Source organism: Puntigrus tetrazona, chromosome 24, assembly GCF_018831695.1.
Source record: "Puntigrus tetrazona isolate hp1 chromosome 24, ASM1883169v1, whole genome shotgun sequence".
NCBI lineage: Eukaryota > Metazoa > Chordata > Actinopteri > Cypriniformes > Cyprinidae > Puntigrus > Puntigrus tetrazona.
The window spans coordinates 3,504,629-3,522,697 of record NC_056722.1 but is presented as its reverse complement, the minus strand read 5'-3'; the positions used below and the strand labels follow the sequence as shown (position 1 = coordinate 3,522,697).

The 18,069-nt window shown below is 38.2% G+C and overlaps 2 protein-coding genes across 2 annotated transcripts; one reads left to right on the top strand and one right to left on the bottom strand.

Annotated features, from left to right (window-relative positions):
• The first annotated feature begins 558 nt into the window (after nt 1–558).
• Nucleotides 559–8,515, top strand: prr35 (proline rich 35). The gene is made up of 4 exons (XM_043226876.1): nt 559–641; nt 1,619–1,682; nt 4,668–6,198; nt 6,961–8,515. Exons 3-4 carry the CDS (start codon nt 4,868–4,870, stop codon nt 7,634–7,636), a joined length of 2,007 nt encoding a protein of 668 aa, XP_043082811.1. The 5' UTR covers nt 559–641; nt 1,619–1,682; nt 4,668–4,867; the 3' UTR covers nt 7,637–8,515.
• A 2,585-nt stretch (nt 8,516–11,100) lies between these two features.
• Nucleotides 11,101–12,259, bottom strand: LOC122329512 (pentraxin fusion protein-like). Its single transcript, XM_043225782.1, has 3 exons — nt 12,120–12,259; nt 11,881–11,947; nt 11,101–11,810 (listed from the first exon to the last, which is right to left on the bottom strand). Exons 2-3 carry the CDS (start codon nt 11,936–11,938, stop codon nt 11,188–11,190), a joined length of 681 nt encoding a protein of 226 aa, XP_043081717.1. The 5' UTR covers nt 11,939–11,947; nt 12,120–12,259; the 3' UTR covers nt 11,101–11,187.
• Nucleotides 12,260–18,069: the final 5,810 nt, after the last annotated feature.

The window sequence follows — 18,069 nt, the reverse complement described above, 5'->3', positions numbered from 1 at the left end:
AGTGTTTGAGGTTAAGTAAATTTAATTTAAATAGTTTTATTTGAATTGCTTCAAAACTGCTGCTTTAACTACATTTAATTTCAAATGTAATTTAATTTAATTGTTAGTAAAGCTTTTTGGCAAAATTAAATTTTCATTTAAATATGGTTTCATTTTAATTGTTATTGCTAAAAATCTTTTTTTTGCTTTATTTTAATTGTTACACGTCCTTACTACGGCAATAAAGCGCACCAGATTGCAACTCAACTCAGCCACAGCTCCATAAACTGCTGTGATAAGGCTGCTCAAGTTTCCATCAGCGACTTTAAATTGCACTCCGGCCCAATTAGGCAAACTGTCCCAGTGCAGCGAGACTGAAGAGTCTCGACTTCTCCTTAATGGACTGTACCGGGCCAGTTTCCTAATTTGGACCCACTTGAGCTTGTGCCAATAGCAGGGGAGGCAGGAGGGGCCTGTGCCTGATTGTACTGCCCCAAGGCATCCCTCCTAGAGAATATATATATCTGCCTCTCTCTCTTGTTCATCCATGTGTGTGTGTGAGTGTGTGAGTGTGTGTGCGCGCATCGCTCTCCCCTCATAAAACACCCGAACGCACATCACCGGCCGCCTCTGGAAGGGAACATGACACGGACGCGCAGCAGGTAAGTCAAGCCGCTATCTGCGAATAAAAGTTATTATGACGTAAGAGTTTAGAGCAGATTAAGCACTTTACGAGGAGTTAGCGTGATTGTGATGCAAGTCTTTCTGTGCTCGAGCGTCTCGAAGGGCTACAGTCGACCGAAAAAGTCTTGATTCACTTTTTTTGAAAAGAAGCCGTACGGAGGGATATTATGTGAGGATAATATATGTAAACCATCTGATGGAGAATGTATTGCATGCTAATTGTGTATGGTTCAAATTCACACGGTTCACGCAGCTTTTAATATCTAGGGTCTCGAGCGAGTGCTGAAATAGAATCGTTTCGTGAATTCTATGCGCAAAACCTGAACTCCATATTTGTGCATGTAAGTGTTTGCGAACAGCCGAAGAGCGTTAAGCTACACTTTAAAAGACTTTGGGCAAGTTGTCATGGCTTTCAAATGCCGAAATGCCACTGAATCGAGTTCTTTGGTTTTTATTGATTGTTTTGCATTTCATACTTTTCCTTCTGTTTAAACGTTGCTATAAAAATCTATTACAGGCGCTTGAATGATAAGCTTACCCCGTGCAGCGTCCCGTCACTCAACTTGTGTTTAACGAACTGTATCTTTTTCTACAGGCAACAGCTTTTTACTGACAAGCACGCATCTATGCAAAAATGATATCAAACGCTTTGAAAGGATGCTATACATTTAGGCAAAAAGTATAAAATAACCTTCATTATATTGTTAATCAACATGAAACTGGATTTTTAAAGTATAACAGAATTTACACCTTTAGAACGATAACATTCTATGATTATTATCATTACATTTGTTTCAATTAATAATCAGCAATAGATTAAAATGATTTACTAACTAATTAGAGTGGCATTTGCACATCAGACACTCTTCATTTAACATTTTTATTAAATGTCGACTCATTTTTTTTATTAAAATTTGATAGTCAAAGCTAATTTTAAGTATTGTTTATTTTCTAGGTCCTTCTTCAAGAGTTAAACTGAGAAAAAAAAAAATCATGCGTCACCGTCCGACTCTGTGGAGGTATGAGACACACACACACACACACACACACACACACACACACACACACACACACACACACACACACACACACACACACACACACAAAATTACAACACCTTCGCCCATGTGCTTTACACAAAAGACCAACGATATTATTTCAAATAAGAGTCGCCTAAAACTTAAAAATGCATCGCAAGCCAATCTACCTTCATCGGAGGACTTGGTTTAGTTCTGTGTTATCATCAGCTCTTGGATTTGTCGCAGCATGTCGATGCTTTTAGCAAGCGCCCCTATTTAAGAGAGACGATACATATTTAACACGCAGCGATCAGAGTGTTCATCGACCAGCGTCCGGCCCGAAGCCCGAGGGCCTTAAAACCGACACGCCACAAAGAATGTCCCGCAGTGAGAACAACTCTAAAATAATTCTATTGATTAACGCTAACAGCAGCGTTTGATGTCCAGTTAAAACCAGAGAGCGGGTCGAGGAGGGGGACGTAACCGCAATATGACCAAAACACACACACACACACACACACACACACGACGTTACTGTGAAATACCTACAGCATGCAAAACACTGAGGATTTAAAGATTGCGGCAGATCGTTGCAGATGTGATTTCATTCTTTCTTTGAGTGCTGTAATAGATGAAAGTTCGGTGAAATTCATCGCCACTCGTCTTCTTTAAACTGAAAAGACTCGGGGCTCTCATTGTCTTGACACCCCGAGATACGAGCACCAAAACTCATGCCTCTCAGCGGGACATTTCATCCTCCTCTTCATATCCTGCCTGTAATCTAGTCTATTTCTTCATTCTCTTCTCTTTTTTTTTTTGTTCTTTCTTCCCACCCAAAGCGAAATGCCAGGAGCAAATAATAAATAATCAAGAATAAAGAGTATTTTTATCGTAATAGAGAGGCGTTTGAGTGATATCTTAGTCTCTTGTGCTTCTCTTTTAATTATGCCATAATTTAATTGCTTTCCCTGTGCCCTGTTCTTAATGCTTTTATTAATAATAAAAAGTATTATTTTTTAAATTACATCAACTTACAGTTCAGTTGGTTCTTTCTGTAAGATTGTAAAAATTAAATGTTGTGAATTAAACAGTTTGGAATTGTACAATAGGTAAAATTGCTTTCTATTAAAACAGTGTAAGACGAAAAAGTCAAAAAATTTAAATAGAATTCTAAGATAGATTTTTTTTTTTAAAATGTAAATGTAAATATGGATGTAAAATACGTTTTAATATTTTATTTTATATATTTATATATCAAATAGTTTTAAATATTTATAATTAATTATGTATTAAAGTACATGTTTATTTACTGTAACATCTGTTAATAACATAAATATATGTCAGAGCAACAAATAAATATTATTTTTGTTTTTGCTCTATAAAAGTCATGTTAAAAAAAGCAGGGAAAATATAAATATAATTATACATTAAAATAAAAATTGTTACATTTAATTAGTGCAATTACATTTATATAATAAATTGAAAAAACAATTCTGTTTTTAACTTATTAGAGGCCTTGTAATAATTGTTGCATTAATATTGCATTAACAAAACATGAGTTGTGCAAAGTGGTATAAAACAAAAAAAAAAAAAAAACACTTAAACATTATATAAAGCAAATCTCTAAAATATGTATTTAATGATGGAGTTAAGTTTATTCTTATTTAATTCATTGAAATGTAGGATGAAAGTCATTCTTTCTTTGATTGTAGAAAACAAAGAGAGTGACGAAACACACACGGAGGCTCTGACTGTGCAGGAATGACGAGATACAGTGTAATGTATGAGAGAGACAGATGACGCTCGTGGACAGACTCATAGAGCGGGTAAAAGAGCAGTCAATCTGCCTTGACCCACATTCCTCCGCTAACGATGCCCCGCGGGCGTGATGCCAATCTCTCATTAACACACACACGCACACGCACACACACACACACACACACACACGTCCCTCTGCCCTTTGTCAGGATGTGCCTACAGCTGACCTTCAGGGTCCTGCTGTAAATATACAGTCAACATGAGAGCGACGCACAGGTGCAGCCGCCTGCAGAAACACACACACACACACACACACACCTCGCCGCTGAAACACTGGACGTAATGAAAGGTGGCAGATAGAGGACTTTCGGCACTTCTGAGAAAACCACAACGTCTCTCATCATCTCTTCTCTTTGCTGAAGTCTATGTGAAATTCAAACTGACTTTGTTACACGTTACAAGTCCTATTACAAACAATTCATCAGTGCACGTTTGCCATTTTCTATCAAAATGATCCAAAAATACAATTTTTACATTTACATTCTAATTAGTACATTGTTCTACGTTTGTCAATGAATGTCAAATTTCACATTACGAAATTAAAATGGCTGCAAAAAATCCACATTGATGTTATATATAATATATATTATATATATAGTTTTTATTATTAAATATGTTATATTTATGAATATTACACTAAAACTCTTTACTGTTTATTATTAAATGTAATTAAAAATATTATTCAAATTATATTTAATACCTGTAATAATGTAAATAATTAAATATGATCATTTAAAATATTATGGAATTATTAAAGTGCTAACATTTTAAAATATATTACACAGTTACGTTTAAAGCACTTTTACAATGTAAAATATTAATAAAATAATATATTTTTACATTATATTCTAAATAATGAAATAGAATCTTAAACTGTTATTAAATGAATATAATTGTTTAAAAATAAAAAAATGAGTTATTTAAATTATTATAAAAATGATTAAAATTGTTAAAAATAAGAAAGAAAAAAAAATGTATATATATATATATATATATATATATATATATATATATATATATATATATATATATATATATATATATATATATATATATATATATATATATATATATGTATGTGTGTGTATTCAAAATTTAAATAGTTTAAATGATTAAAGTAATAATATTTTTAAGATGTAATCATATTTTCTTTATTTTTCTCAACAGCTGAAATCTGATGGCTGCATTCCCACGTGATCCCAGTCCTGACGAAATACAAGTTTACCAGTTTACACACACAATTCATCCTAAAAGCTCACACTCAGAGCAAACGTGTCCTTAAACACACACGTAACCCTAAGCATACAAGCTCCTCAGAAATCCAGCTTCGAAAGAAACCCGATTTGCGCCTGTTTCCGTGTCGCACCATGTCGAAGGAAGACTGTAAGGTGGGCTGTAAACACAAGGAACGCAAGCCCAAAAAGCCGCACTACATCCCGCGGCCGTGGGGCAAACCCTACAACTACAAATGCTTCCAGTGTCCGTTCACCTGCATGGAGAAATCACATCTGTACAACCACATGAAGTACAGCCTGTGCAAGAACTCCCTGTCGCTGCTCATCGAGTCCGACTGGCCGTATAAAAAAGAGCAGCTCCGGCTCCAGCAGGGCGGCGCTCGCTCACGAAGCCCGGCTAAGGGTCACCCGGAGCGGGTGGCGATGTCGGACGAGCCCTCGCATTCGGCAGCGAGTCTGGAGGAGGGCGAGAAAGGAGAATCCGAACGGGACGCGGAGAGAGACGAAGAAGCGGTGGAGACGAACTCATCGGCGGTCACGAACCCCGAATCTGCCGACTCCAGAGGAAGCAAGCGATCAAAGCAAGAAGCCGAACTCGTGATGGCTGACGTGTTCTCGCTCGAAGAGCAACTTTTGCGAGCGCGCTCGGTCGAAGTGGAGTCCAAACTGAGACACTATAGATTGTCCAAAACGTGTCTTTCCGGGCCGGCTGCTTTGCTTTCGGAGCAATGGCGCATTTTAAGCAACCAGGCGTCTGGAGCGAAGCCCAAATCGGATCCGGTGGGGTCTTCTCTGCCTTGTTATCCTCCGCCGGCATCGACGGGGCAGATCGAATGCCCAGAAGCGGCGGGTTTCAACCTGTCTTTGCTCGGCGTCGGATACCCGTTGGCTCCTGGACTCCTTTCGTATTTAAACCCAGCGCTCGGCTTACCTGCGAGTACGACGAACACAAGCGCTCCGCTGCCGTTCCTGGCATCATCCCATTCACAAAGACACCCCGAGCGCCCTTTACTTCCTCCTCACCTGTACTACCCTTTCCTCTGTGAGCACACTTTCGGGACGACGCCGTCCTCGACGTCCTCCGAGACAGGAAAGCTCATCAAACCCCCGACCGTGAGCCTGCCGGGCCCTTCGTACGCTCCCAAACTCAACCTGTGGAAGGTCCCGGCCCTGCGACCCACATCCTCGCCCGCGACCTGGCCCTCGCCCTCCTGCTCCTCTCCAGAACCGAGCCACGGCGTGAAGGACAGGATACGGTCCAGGGAAGGGAAGAGTGGCTGGCCGCAGGACACCTCCTTCGTCAGAGAGCAGAGTCTGAAGAGGACAGCGGTGTCCTTGGACTCCCATGGTGCACCGGGAGAGAAGAAACCAGCTCTTGAGTTTGCCCTCGACTCGCTGAAAAATGCTCACAAATCTACGTCCATCTCCTCCCTGATGTCCAGCAGGCTGCCTATACACACCAGGTGAGATGACAGGACTTTCTTTAAAACCTGTTATTTTATAAATATACATATACATTAAATAAAGTATAATATATTTGTATTAATAAAAAAAAATTACATATGTATTACAACTAATAATTACTAAAAATGTATTAAAATATAATAACATAACCTAGCATACACACACACACACAAATATATAGTGTTTCTAATTGTATTTGTTCTATTTTTATATATATTTATTTATGCAATAAACACAAACACACACACACACATATACATACACACATACATACATATATATATATATATATATATATATATATATATATATATATATATATATATATATATACATACATATTTTATTTTAATAATTTTATTTATTGTTATATTTTTATATATGATATTTATTTATGGATATAATCATTTATAATTATGTGCATTATAATTCTAAATTAAAATGCCAAATTATATATGCTTTTTACAGTGCATTATATCATATGCAGTACAGACCTTTTTAATTCTATTTTATTTGGAGCATATTACATAGGCAAGAATCGTTTATTCCAAATCTTGTTTCTTTATGAGAGATTATAAGGTGTATTTCAAAATATCCAGAAACGGACATATCAGATACATTGCATCTATATATAAATGTGCACACCAGATGCATTATATCTGGGATGTCTTACTTGAGTGTACTCTCTCTCTCTTTGCACTACACGCTCAGGATGGAGTTGATGAATGGTGTTTAGATACAATTAAACTGTGTTTTCACAGCCCCCGCAGCGACGTCTCGTCCCCGCCGCATATGTCTGAGCAGCTGGAGGCGAGACAGAGAGGAATGGAGCGAGACACGGACCCGGCAGCAGCGCTCCTGCAGGATTTCAGCACGTTACTGCAGGAGTACCAGAGCACGGAGCAGCGGGCCGCGTCTCTGCCGGAGCAGTGCCACCTGTGGGCCCACCTGGGAAAGATCCGCTCGGAGCTGACGCACATTCAGCAGGCGCTGGAGCGCACCACTCGCTCCAACGAAGGGCCGCTCGACCTGTCCGTCAAGAAAGACCCGGCGGGAATCACGCACGCGGCCGGAGACGTTCTGCGAGACACAAAAGACACGGGGGACGAAAACTGCTCCGAGACGGAAGACGATGAGGAGGAAGAGGAGGAGGATAAATACGACGGAGGTGTTAAAGAAAGGCAGAAGTGCTCGCTGGACGCGCTGATCAAACTCAACGCGTCTCAGGTGCCTGTGGTGAAGACTGAGGTGCTGTCCGACGGAGGCCTGGCGATTCGGCCCGGGACGGCTGAGGCTCTGTGGCACAGAACCACCAAGTGCGAGGCCGACTCAAGTGTCCTTCTCTGCTCCAAAACGCCCAACAGGCCGTCCTCCATCCAACACCTGGACACTCTCTGTCCGACCAGTCCGTTAACAACCACCGACACGATGGTGTAGTGAACACGAACAGGAAAAATAAACGAGAACACTACAGGACCGGACACTTTGACGCTTCTTTTTTGAAAGGAAATCAACACTTTTACTCAACAAGGACGCATCAAACCGATCAAAAATGACATTTATAATGCTGCAAAAGATACAGTTTTTGCTACGTTCACTTTCTATGCATAAACGAATCCAAATATGTGTGTTGTCAACACTGGTAATAATGTTTCATGAACAGCAAATCAGCATATTGCAATGATTTCTGAAGGATCGTATGACTCTAAAGATTGGGGTAATGAGGCTGAAAATTTGATTTAAACCACAGGAGTAAATTACATTTTAATATACATCATAATAGAAATCAGTTATAAAATAAAATACAATTTTTACTGTATTTTTGATCAAATTTTGGCGAGCAGAAGAGACTTCTGTCTGTATACGCTACATAAATAAACTGCGGAAAAGACCAATAATCAAGTACTGATCTAAATCAAGCAGCTTATGCCAAAAAAAAAACGATGGAGGAAAATACGAAGAACAAAATACATGCACTGACTCGATGATCAAAATCATCTAATGAATTAGGGTTAATAACGTTAAAATCCATATACAGAATGAGGACTAAAAGCAAGCCCTGGTTTAAAAAAGCGGTTAAGGAATTACAACTGTATTTATTTAGCATATCTGTTTGTAATATAATACATTTACTTTTCTTACATATGTCACATTTTTAATTATTTCGCATTTAACTCACTCTATGTTTTAAGACTTTTTGTAAATAACCAGCAGTCGAATAAGGTGATTGTTTGGCACAATAAAACCGGAGGAAGATACTGCATTACTGTTTAATCAGTGTGAAATTTGTCTCGTTGCATTTAAGAAATCCTGCAATAAAATGATCAAGTGATTTTAGTGCTTGTGTGAATATCTTCGCGTCTGCGCTGCGAGAGCGTTTAGGTGAAGAGAAGGTTACGGGACGATAATAAATACGACCGGACATGCTGTGTGAAAAAGGGTTAATGTTTCGGGTTAGGAGGGCTTTAGGGTAAAGCGCTTAGCTCTAATACGCGCTGATGTGGTGCTTACAGGTGTACGGTATTGTTCCTGACGTGTTTGCTCTGCTGTGATAAAGGTGAACCGTACCTCAGAAGAGGCTCCTCAGCACTGAAAGGTCAAGGCTGGAGGAACCAGACGGTCGACGGGGCCCCAGACGGAAGAAACGAACGGCTCCGAACCTCTCACCCGCTTTCCTGCACGTGCATCATAAAGGTCACCTGCCACAAACACAGGTGTCAAAATGCAGCGGGTCACCGTGGACGCGATTATTATTACAATTGCGCTGTCAGAGAATAAACTTAAACACACACGTATATCCTAGAAACCATTTTTTGTTGGCTACAGCTAATGTAAAATAGCTAAACCGATAAAGTTAGATCAATTGAACATTTCTGACAAGAAACACAAACAATGAATGGCTGAATATTATGTAACTTAATAGTGACAGTTAAAAAAAAAATTGTAATAATAATAAAAAAATAAAAACAAATAAGTCTTACTCTACTTACATCATGTTAAACTAATTTATTAAACTAATAAAACAACCTAACTAGAGTATTTTAGAGTCTAAAAACGTTATATAAATATACTTCTTCAATAATAAGAGTTCACAGATATAATAAAATGACCCTTGGCAACAAAACCAGTCATAAATGTTTGAAATATCCGTTGATATCCTTTTTTTGTAATAGGTTTTTTTTGTAAAACTATTTGAAAAACTGTAATCTGAGGGTGCAAAAACATCTAAATATTCATTAAATCGCTTTTAAATATGTCCAAATGAAGTGCAACGCATATTACTAGTCGAAAATTTGATTAGGATATATTTACGGTATGATATGTACACGTACAATGCGTGTAAATACACGGGACTAGAATATGTCAAGCTGTTTATCAAACTCTGGGCTATTTTAAAGTTTAATTATTTAGCGATAGACCAGGATTTTTTCTTCACAGAATTGATTTGTGAGGTAAATCTTAGCGTTACCTGACTGAAGGACTCCTGTGGGGAACATGTGAGGCTCAATCGCGACCTCTAGCGGACATGAAGAGAAAGGTTTGAGGTTAGCACGAACCCAACAAACGGTTTTTAAATGTATTTTATGAAACGGCTCCCGTTTAACTGTACGCGCATCCACATATCTAAAACATATCAAGTTTCCCCAAACACATCAATCGCGTTAAAAAAATAAAATTAAAGCCACAATCTGGAGTTTAAAAAAAAAGGTTAACGTTACCTTGGCAACGCTGTGAGCCGCAAAAGTTGTCGCAAATAAATATTACTTCTCATTACCGTTGTCAAAATTACTGACAAAAATATTTTGTATCACATTCAAATAACTAATTTAATCACTCCGTTCCACTTGTGTTTGAATGCGAAGTCGAAATTAATCACAACTTTGTTTAAAATTCATCGCAACTGAAGATCACAAACGGAAATGGTGTCCGTGTCGTAAAACCGCGCGTGGCGAGTTTCCTAATATCACATATCAAAGCAAGGTTGTTTTTCAGGGACGCGTGCTTGTTTCGTAAGGTTTTAAAGTTGCGTCCCCAGCTTTTCTCAACACCGCCAGACACTCGTTAAAACGTAATCAAATCAGGTAATATCAGGGGCAGCTATCGCTCTAAAGGACCCCCTCGCCACAGTTAACCTACATCGCTGTCAGACAGACTCTAAGTTTTATAGTTTTAGAAGATTTTAAATTCTGATGTTATTTCCTGGGCCACAACCATATGTCAACACCTTCTTCCAATTTCTGAGGAAACTGTTTTAAACATTTAGAATCATTTTATGCTCCTGAAGCGGGTTCTATTAGCATCTGGCTTAAACGAAAAAGTAGTAAAATAAAACCTTAACTCTGAAAATAAATTTCACCACCATAATGTTTTCCAATGATATATACACTTAAATGTGACTCTTGAATAAAAGTAATATTTTGATATTTAGTAGTTTGTGGAGTCGTTGGCCACATTAAATCTTTCTGCTAACTTGACATGTTTTGAAAGGTTAAAATCATCCATGAATGCTGTTAATAATGGTTGAGGTTATATTACATAGGAGGTTGAGTCAAAGCATAGCTCAGTGCATAAGATATACTAAAGAAACCTCATTTTATGAGTGAAGTGGTTTTCAATTTTGCACACCGTTTTATCCCACTTCAAGAATGACATCCCTTCAAAAGAAAGACGTTTGAAATGCACTCCTTCCCAGCATCCCAAGGGTGCAAACTGTCCACTTATGCCCCATGTAGTATTGAAAATGACTACCAAGCACAAAAACCCCAGGTTCTCTTAAAATGTCCATCCGGTCACGGTCTCAATAGCGCACTATTTAAACAAGCTCTTAATGGACACTTAAAAATCACCACAAATGACACAGTTGATTAAAAACCAATGAAAATTATGAACAGACACTGCAGTTGTAATGCGGAAAGTTTAGTGTTTTACCATCAGCCTATTTGTTAGGCTAAAAACAGACAAAATGGATTATACGACTTGATTCAGAATCAGTCCTCTCGCACCACTAGCACGTCTCCATTAACCTCATATTTGACGGTGTTCCAGTCAAACACGTTCCCCTTCGGCACGTAAAGTTCCTTGTTTGAATAAACCGCGTTAATCTGACTTCCAGAGAGGACGTAGTCCCACAGTTTCACATCAGTCATTTCTCCCACAAAACTCTGCTCCGCGTCAAAGGCACCTACATAGTCATCAGCGTCCTGTCCGAGCAGGACGGTGCCGCCAGGACGGATCGAGAGTCCTTTTCTATAGATCTGTAATACACTGCGACGTCCGTCCACCCAGAAGGCAGTGAGACCGGTCCCAGACTCCCAGGTGACGCACAGGTGAGTCTGGAAGGTGGAGAGAGGAGGGAGACTGAAGAGTGCTGCATCACTACTAGACTGAAGATACAAGGAAAAACGGCCATCTTTCTCTCTCCACACGTTGAGTTCATCAGCGTCAGGCGTCCGGTAGGCAAACAGAATGATCTCCCTCTCGCCCTGGAGCTCCGTCGAGACACGCATGCAGAGAGTGAACGACAAAAGACTCAGAGGCTTCGCAGGAGTGAGTTTAACATAACTGGTGTTGGTCTTGGTGGGAAACAGAAGGACTTTATCGCCGAGAGCCACTGCAACAACAACATATCCTACTTATAATAATGCATGTGATTCATTAATAAAAAAAATAAATTATATAACCTTTAGTAGCTGCCGCTGTCAGAGAGAGCAGGCAGAAAAATGAAAGCGTGAACAGCATGCTTCAGCTCTGAAAGAGAACAACGATGGCATGTTTGCGCTTGAGCTTTTCTAACAGAAAGCAACTCATACTGGTTTATTAATAAAAATTAAAATGCACATGAAAGAAGAAAAAAAAGCCTAATTAACCTAATGCCTACTCAGAAACACCAAATCAAACCGAAAGACATGTTTATACTTACAACGTCTAGAAATGCTCATGAGAAAACACCTCAGAATAGGGAAGTATCGACGCTTAGCTGGCAATAAAGCTTATAAATACTCAACCCAGTTTCAGTTTAGTTTGATTGTTAATTAAACACACCTGATTCAGCTAATCAAGCCTTCAATCAACGAGCCTGAATCAGTGCATCTGCTCACTTAATGTGCTTTTATATCATTTGTTGTTAATGACGTGCTCAAGTTCAAGACGTTTTTGGCACACGTGAACTAGTATTTATACCAGTATTTATAATAGTGGCTCTGGGAAAAGCATTCAGTTCTAGATTGTCAAAAGAGTTTTAATGAGGGAAAAGCCTGTGGCATATAAAGATCCCTCAGGTGGGCTACTTTTCCTTCTTCTTGGATTAAAAGCAATGGAACTACAATTAACTTACAATGTTTTTTGGAAACACTGCCCTGGATTTCTTCAGAAAGACAAAGAGTAATTACGGTTTATGGCAGAAAACATGGGGAAAGCTAAAACAATCCACATCTCCTTATTCCAGACTCCTCGCAGACTTTCTGGACTCGCATTTCACTCTACAAAGCATCTCTACAGATCACATTAAGATTCTGTGCGCAAAACGGTTATCACGTGTGTGTGTCCAGTTCAGAACAATAGGATTAAGACCCTGATCCCGTAAGCAAACACACACATGAACACAGACACACACACTATTATACAGATCTGCACAGCTGTGATGTTCAGTCCCCCAAAACACCAACGCATCGACGTCCAGCATCTGCAGGATCAAGCTGAAGTAGACCTTCACAGCGCTCATATCTCTTTTTGGACTAGCGATGGAAAGATCTTGTTCAGTTCAGTGTAAGCAGTGCACTTACGTTAAAAAAGAATTGTCAGTAATTCAAGTAAAATGGAAATATTGGCTTAGAAACTAACTGAAGTCTTAAGTAAATGACTAAAAATAATAGTAATAATAATAAGTAAATTACAAAAAAAATAAAATAAGTAAATTATTAAAAATAATAGTAATAATAATAAGTAAATTACTAAAAATAGTAATAATAATAATAAGTAAATTACAAAAAATAATAAGAATAATAAGTAAATTACTAAAAATAGTAGTAATAATAATAATAATAATAATAATATTTTAATAATAAATATAATAATATAATAAAATAATAATTTTATTATTATTATTTATTTATTAGTTTTCACTTAGAAATGTCAAGTAGTTTTTCACAATTAATTTCAAAGAAATGGGAAATCAAACACTGAATGAATATTGAAATTAAGTGTAGAAACATAAAAAAGCATATAACAAAATTTCTGAAACGTAACTGAAAAAAACACACATAAAGGCTAATTCTCAATATATAGGCATTATATAAAACAAACTGCACGAAAAAGGTCAAGTAAATGCTAAGCGCATTTGTGGACTATCCCTTGACTTCTATTATTTTCATACTAAACCTAATCACATTTCTCAATCAAACAATTTCACACATTTCAAGCCATAAAGCCATTGTCCATTTAAGCACTGTCGGCTGCACTGGAAGTTCATTTCCCGAACTTGTGGACACAACCTAGATTTTAATTCTAAAGACTTTATTTGGGCCATTTTTAGATCTACTAGCGACTGCTAAAGGCTGCTTTTTTTCCAGCTGAGCCACATTCGGGCCCCGAAGCATTGCTGAGCAAATTCACGCACAATAACCTCGCCGACCCTGACGCATTCCTACTTTTGAACTGTTTCTATGAAAACTAAAGGAAGGAAGGGGAGAGGAGCTGGCACAGTTTCAGGTAATCCTGCTAATCTGAACAAGAGGTGCCACTTCACCGAGCAGGACACACAAAAGTCCCACAGTCACGCTGCGTTTGAGCTTTGGCAGCCTGACAGGATGTGACGGACGCTTCATTCACTGACGCTCATTCATAAGTATCGGAGTGTTTCATCGAATCAAAGCGTTGATTCACTGTAGGACGGCGGGTTAGCGTTCAGGCAAGGGCCTATCCTTCCTGTACTGGAGAGGGGTCGCTCCTGCCCTCAGCTGCGGGGTCAAAGGTCACACACACCCTCTAATTAATGTTTCCTGTTTAAGGAGGTGTATAAAAACTCCCTGCCCTGGGGAGACGCTCTCGGTCACACACCGCTCGAGCATTCACGCCGCTTTATTAGACAAGCGGCGCTTTTATTAGCGCTCATATTTAGGGCTAGCGACTTGGACAAACCCCCAGACCCTGGCGGGTTAAACTAGCTTTGAAAATGCCTCTGTCTGGTCGTTAGTACTGGTCAAAAATTATAAACCAACATACAGAACGATAGAAAAGTTAGAAAAAGGTTTTTAGTGCAATGTAAAAAAAAAGACCTGTAGCTCTCAAAGAAGAAAATAATAACAATACTAAAAAAACATACACAGAAAAAAATGTAAGAAATAAATACAAATATTCAAATGAATAAAACGCAAGAAAGTTACCTCACGATTAAACTGAAAATTCCTGTGCCTGATCATTATTTTTGTCAAGCATTATGAAGCGATATGCAAAATGATGAAAATGTTTTTTTTTCTTTTACTATGGAGAAAACAATTATTTAAAAAATGTTAAAATAAACATTTTTTAATAACGTTAAATAAATAAATTAAGTTTAAATTACAATTATGAAGATGGGTCCTGTGATGGAATAAAAAACATAAAATTTGTTCTATGTTTACATGCATAACTTTTTTTTACATAATTTTCATAATTCTCAATATATTAAATGATACAAGAAAAGTTCTAATAATTTCACAGTTCTTGATTTTTTTTTCCCTTTTATTTGCAATTTAAATATATACTTAAAGTGAAGTTTGCACTTCTAAAAATAAGAGTTGTAGGATGTAAACTTGGAATTGAAATAAAATGCATGGTGGAAACAAAAAAACTGAACTTTTTTCCACTTTTTCTCAAACACATGCGTGCAGTCACGTCATTACAACTATTAGGATTAAAACGCAGTGTGTACATACAGTAACACACACTCATAAACACACCCGTGAACACAAAGATGGAGGGATTCATTCACTTTAATGAGTGAAAGGAGTTCCCTCTAAAACATGAGCGCACACACACACACACGCACGCACACACACACGCACACACACACACACACACACACACACACACAGACACAGACGCGCACACACACACACAGACACACACACACACACACACACACACACACACACACACACGCACACACACACACACACACACACACACACACACACACACACACACACACATGCACACACACACACACACACACACGCACACACACAAGCACGCACACACACACACACAGACACACACACACACACACACACACACACACACACACACACACACACACACACACACACACGCACGCACACACACACAGACACACACACACACACACACACACACGCACGCAGATGAAATTAAATGATTCACTCTTAAGCTCAAAGGGTCCAATTAGAACCGAAGATGTTTCAAAGCACGGTGCCACTTTTTCCAGTCCTCGAGAAAACCGTCTACTATTAGTGCCTTAAAGAAGCCAGATACCACTGATCTGAAGAACCTGAGTAAGGAAACATCAAGAACCAAAGACACTTGTATGACAAATAACCAGCAGATGCAGCAAAGCCCTTAAGTTAAGAAGACCCTTAGTCTTAACACCCAATTACACCGGCATCTCTTGAGGGGTCTGATGCAACTGCGCTCAGAAAATTAAGAAGAACACTTCAAATAATTAGGAAAAACTTGATTTCTAAAGCTGAACATATTTCTTAGAAAGAAGTCTTAGAAAAGTGACATTTTAAAGTTAAAATAAATAAATCATTGACAATAAGCATGCTTTTTATCCTGTTTCATGCCTTCTATTTTATTAAAAATCAAATATAATACTTGAACACAAGATTAAGTGTTGTTATGCGGTGTATATTTTGCATGGCCTTTTTTTTTATGATCCTTTGGTGTAACAAATTCCTTTTTTATAGTAAAAATATGCCATTTACTCTCCAATGTAACATGAAAAAAAACGGAAAAAGTATACTGCATTTTTTTAAGGCAAGTGGTCGCAAAAAATTTATTTTAGCTACTTTTAGAAAAAAAAAGGTAGAAATTATTTGAATGTAGCTAAAATAAATTCATTGCGACCGCTTGCATTCAATGAATTGTAAAACTAGTAAATTCAATTATTTCAATTTTTTTTTTTACAGCATATAATAACTAAAAATGCTTTAAAACTGTCCGAACACAGCTGTAGTAGTGTGCCAAAAAAAAAACTAAACTAAAAACAAGTGATGAATTACACATTTCTATTATATTTTTCATTCTAAAGCAACTTCCAGGCCTGCATAGGACACCATTTAAAGTAACAGTGGCTGATTTATTTGCATGTTTGTTTGCAGTAAAGCCTTCATGCAGCACAAGCGAGTCGAGTCAATTGAGCTTCCACTCTTGTACATTGTAAACGTGACAAAGAGACTCTCTTTCAGTTTGCCATCTTTTCAGTGGTGTTTTCAGGACGAGTGGAGGAGACATCTCTCCCCTGCTGTGTCTGCAGCGGTGAGCTCCTGGGGCTGGGCTAAACACACACACACACACACACACACACACACACACACACACCCCGCAGTCTAATGTGTGTTTAGCCCCTGAGGGAGGCGGCCGGCCCGATGAATGAGAATAGAAATTTTGGAGGGAACTTCTTGTCGAGTCAGAGACACAAAACACACCCTCAAACACACACACACTGTTGTGTCTGGTCAGACAGGGGTTTGACCCCGAGGGCACAGAGTGTGTGTGTGTCACAGATGTGCTATCGGTTTCCCTCCAAAATGTACTGATTTACAATGTACCGATGACAATAGAGTCAGTCAGTCGCACAAGAGGCCGAATGAAGGAATAACAGGCAGAAAACGAGGCGCAAAACATCTGAAATTCTCTGTTGTTCTCGAAGAACAAACCTCGCTGTCGGGCGGCTTTCCAGCTGTCTGGACGTTCATCGGGATCATTAAAGCAGTCGCGCTTTTTCTGTGCCTCTTCGTTTTCATTTCGTTTCAGTTTGGAATAATTGCAGTAAAATATTACAATGTAAAAAAAAACGCTTTCTGTTCGAATAGGTTGTTAAACGTAATTTATTTCAGTGATCAAAGCTGAATTTTCAGCATCACCACTCTATCGCGATCCTTCTGAAATCAATCTAATATGCTGATTTGCTGCTTAAAAGACATTATCATGGGTTTTATTTTGTGGTACGAATGCAACTCATTCGTGTAACTTTTAATCGACATCCTAAATGAGAATAAAACTAACGACTTTTGTGTCTCTTGCTGCTGTGTCTCTTAAAGTGCTTTGCGCTGATGAGGATACATTATATGAGTCTCAGTGTGTAACTCTACACTATTGATGGACATCCTTTGAAGAGCCTGAAGTCTGTCCAGGTAATTGGTGTTAAACGAACAAACACATCTAGTGCTTTTGAAACTTTTGTTCTCCAAGAACAGGTTTTCCCGCAGCGCTCAAGATGGGAAAGGTAACGTTGAAATGCAGTGAAAAACAGTTATGTATATAATAAATAAATGCATTTATTTATTATATATTTATATGAACATGCAAAACAAAGCACACAGACAAAATAAAAAGAAATAAATAATAATAAATTAAATAAAATTAAACATGATGAAATAGACATCAAACGGCAAATAAAATACACATAAATACAAAAACACTAAACTGTACTAAATTAAACTAAACTAAACTAAGCTTTCATTTATGCTTCTCAATTGCAAAACAAAACATTTTTTTTTGCTATGCATATTCATTTATGGCTCTAAACTCTTACTGTAGACAACTACTGGTGCGTTTTAGTTTTAGTACCACCTTCTAAGAAGCAAAAAAACCTGTTAAATTTAGGTTAATTTAGCGGCAACCTAAATATG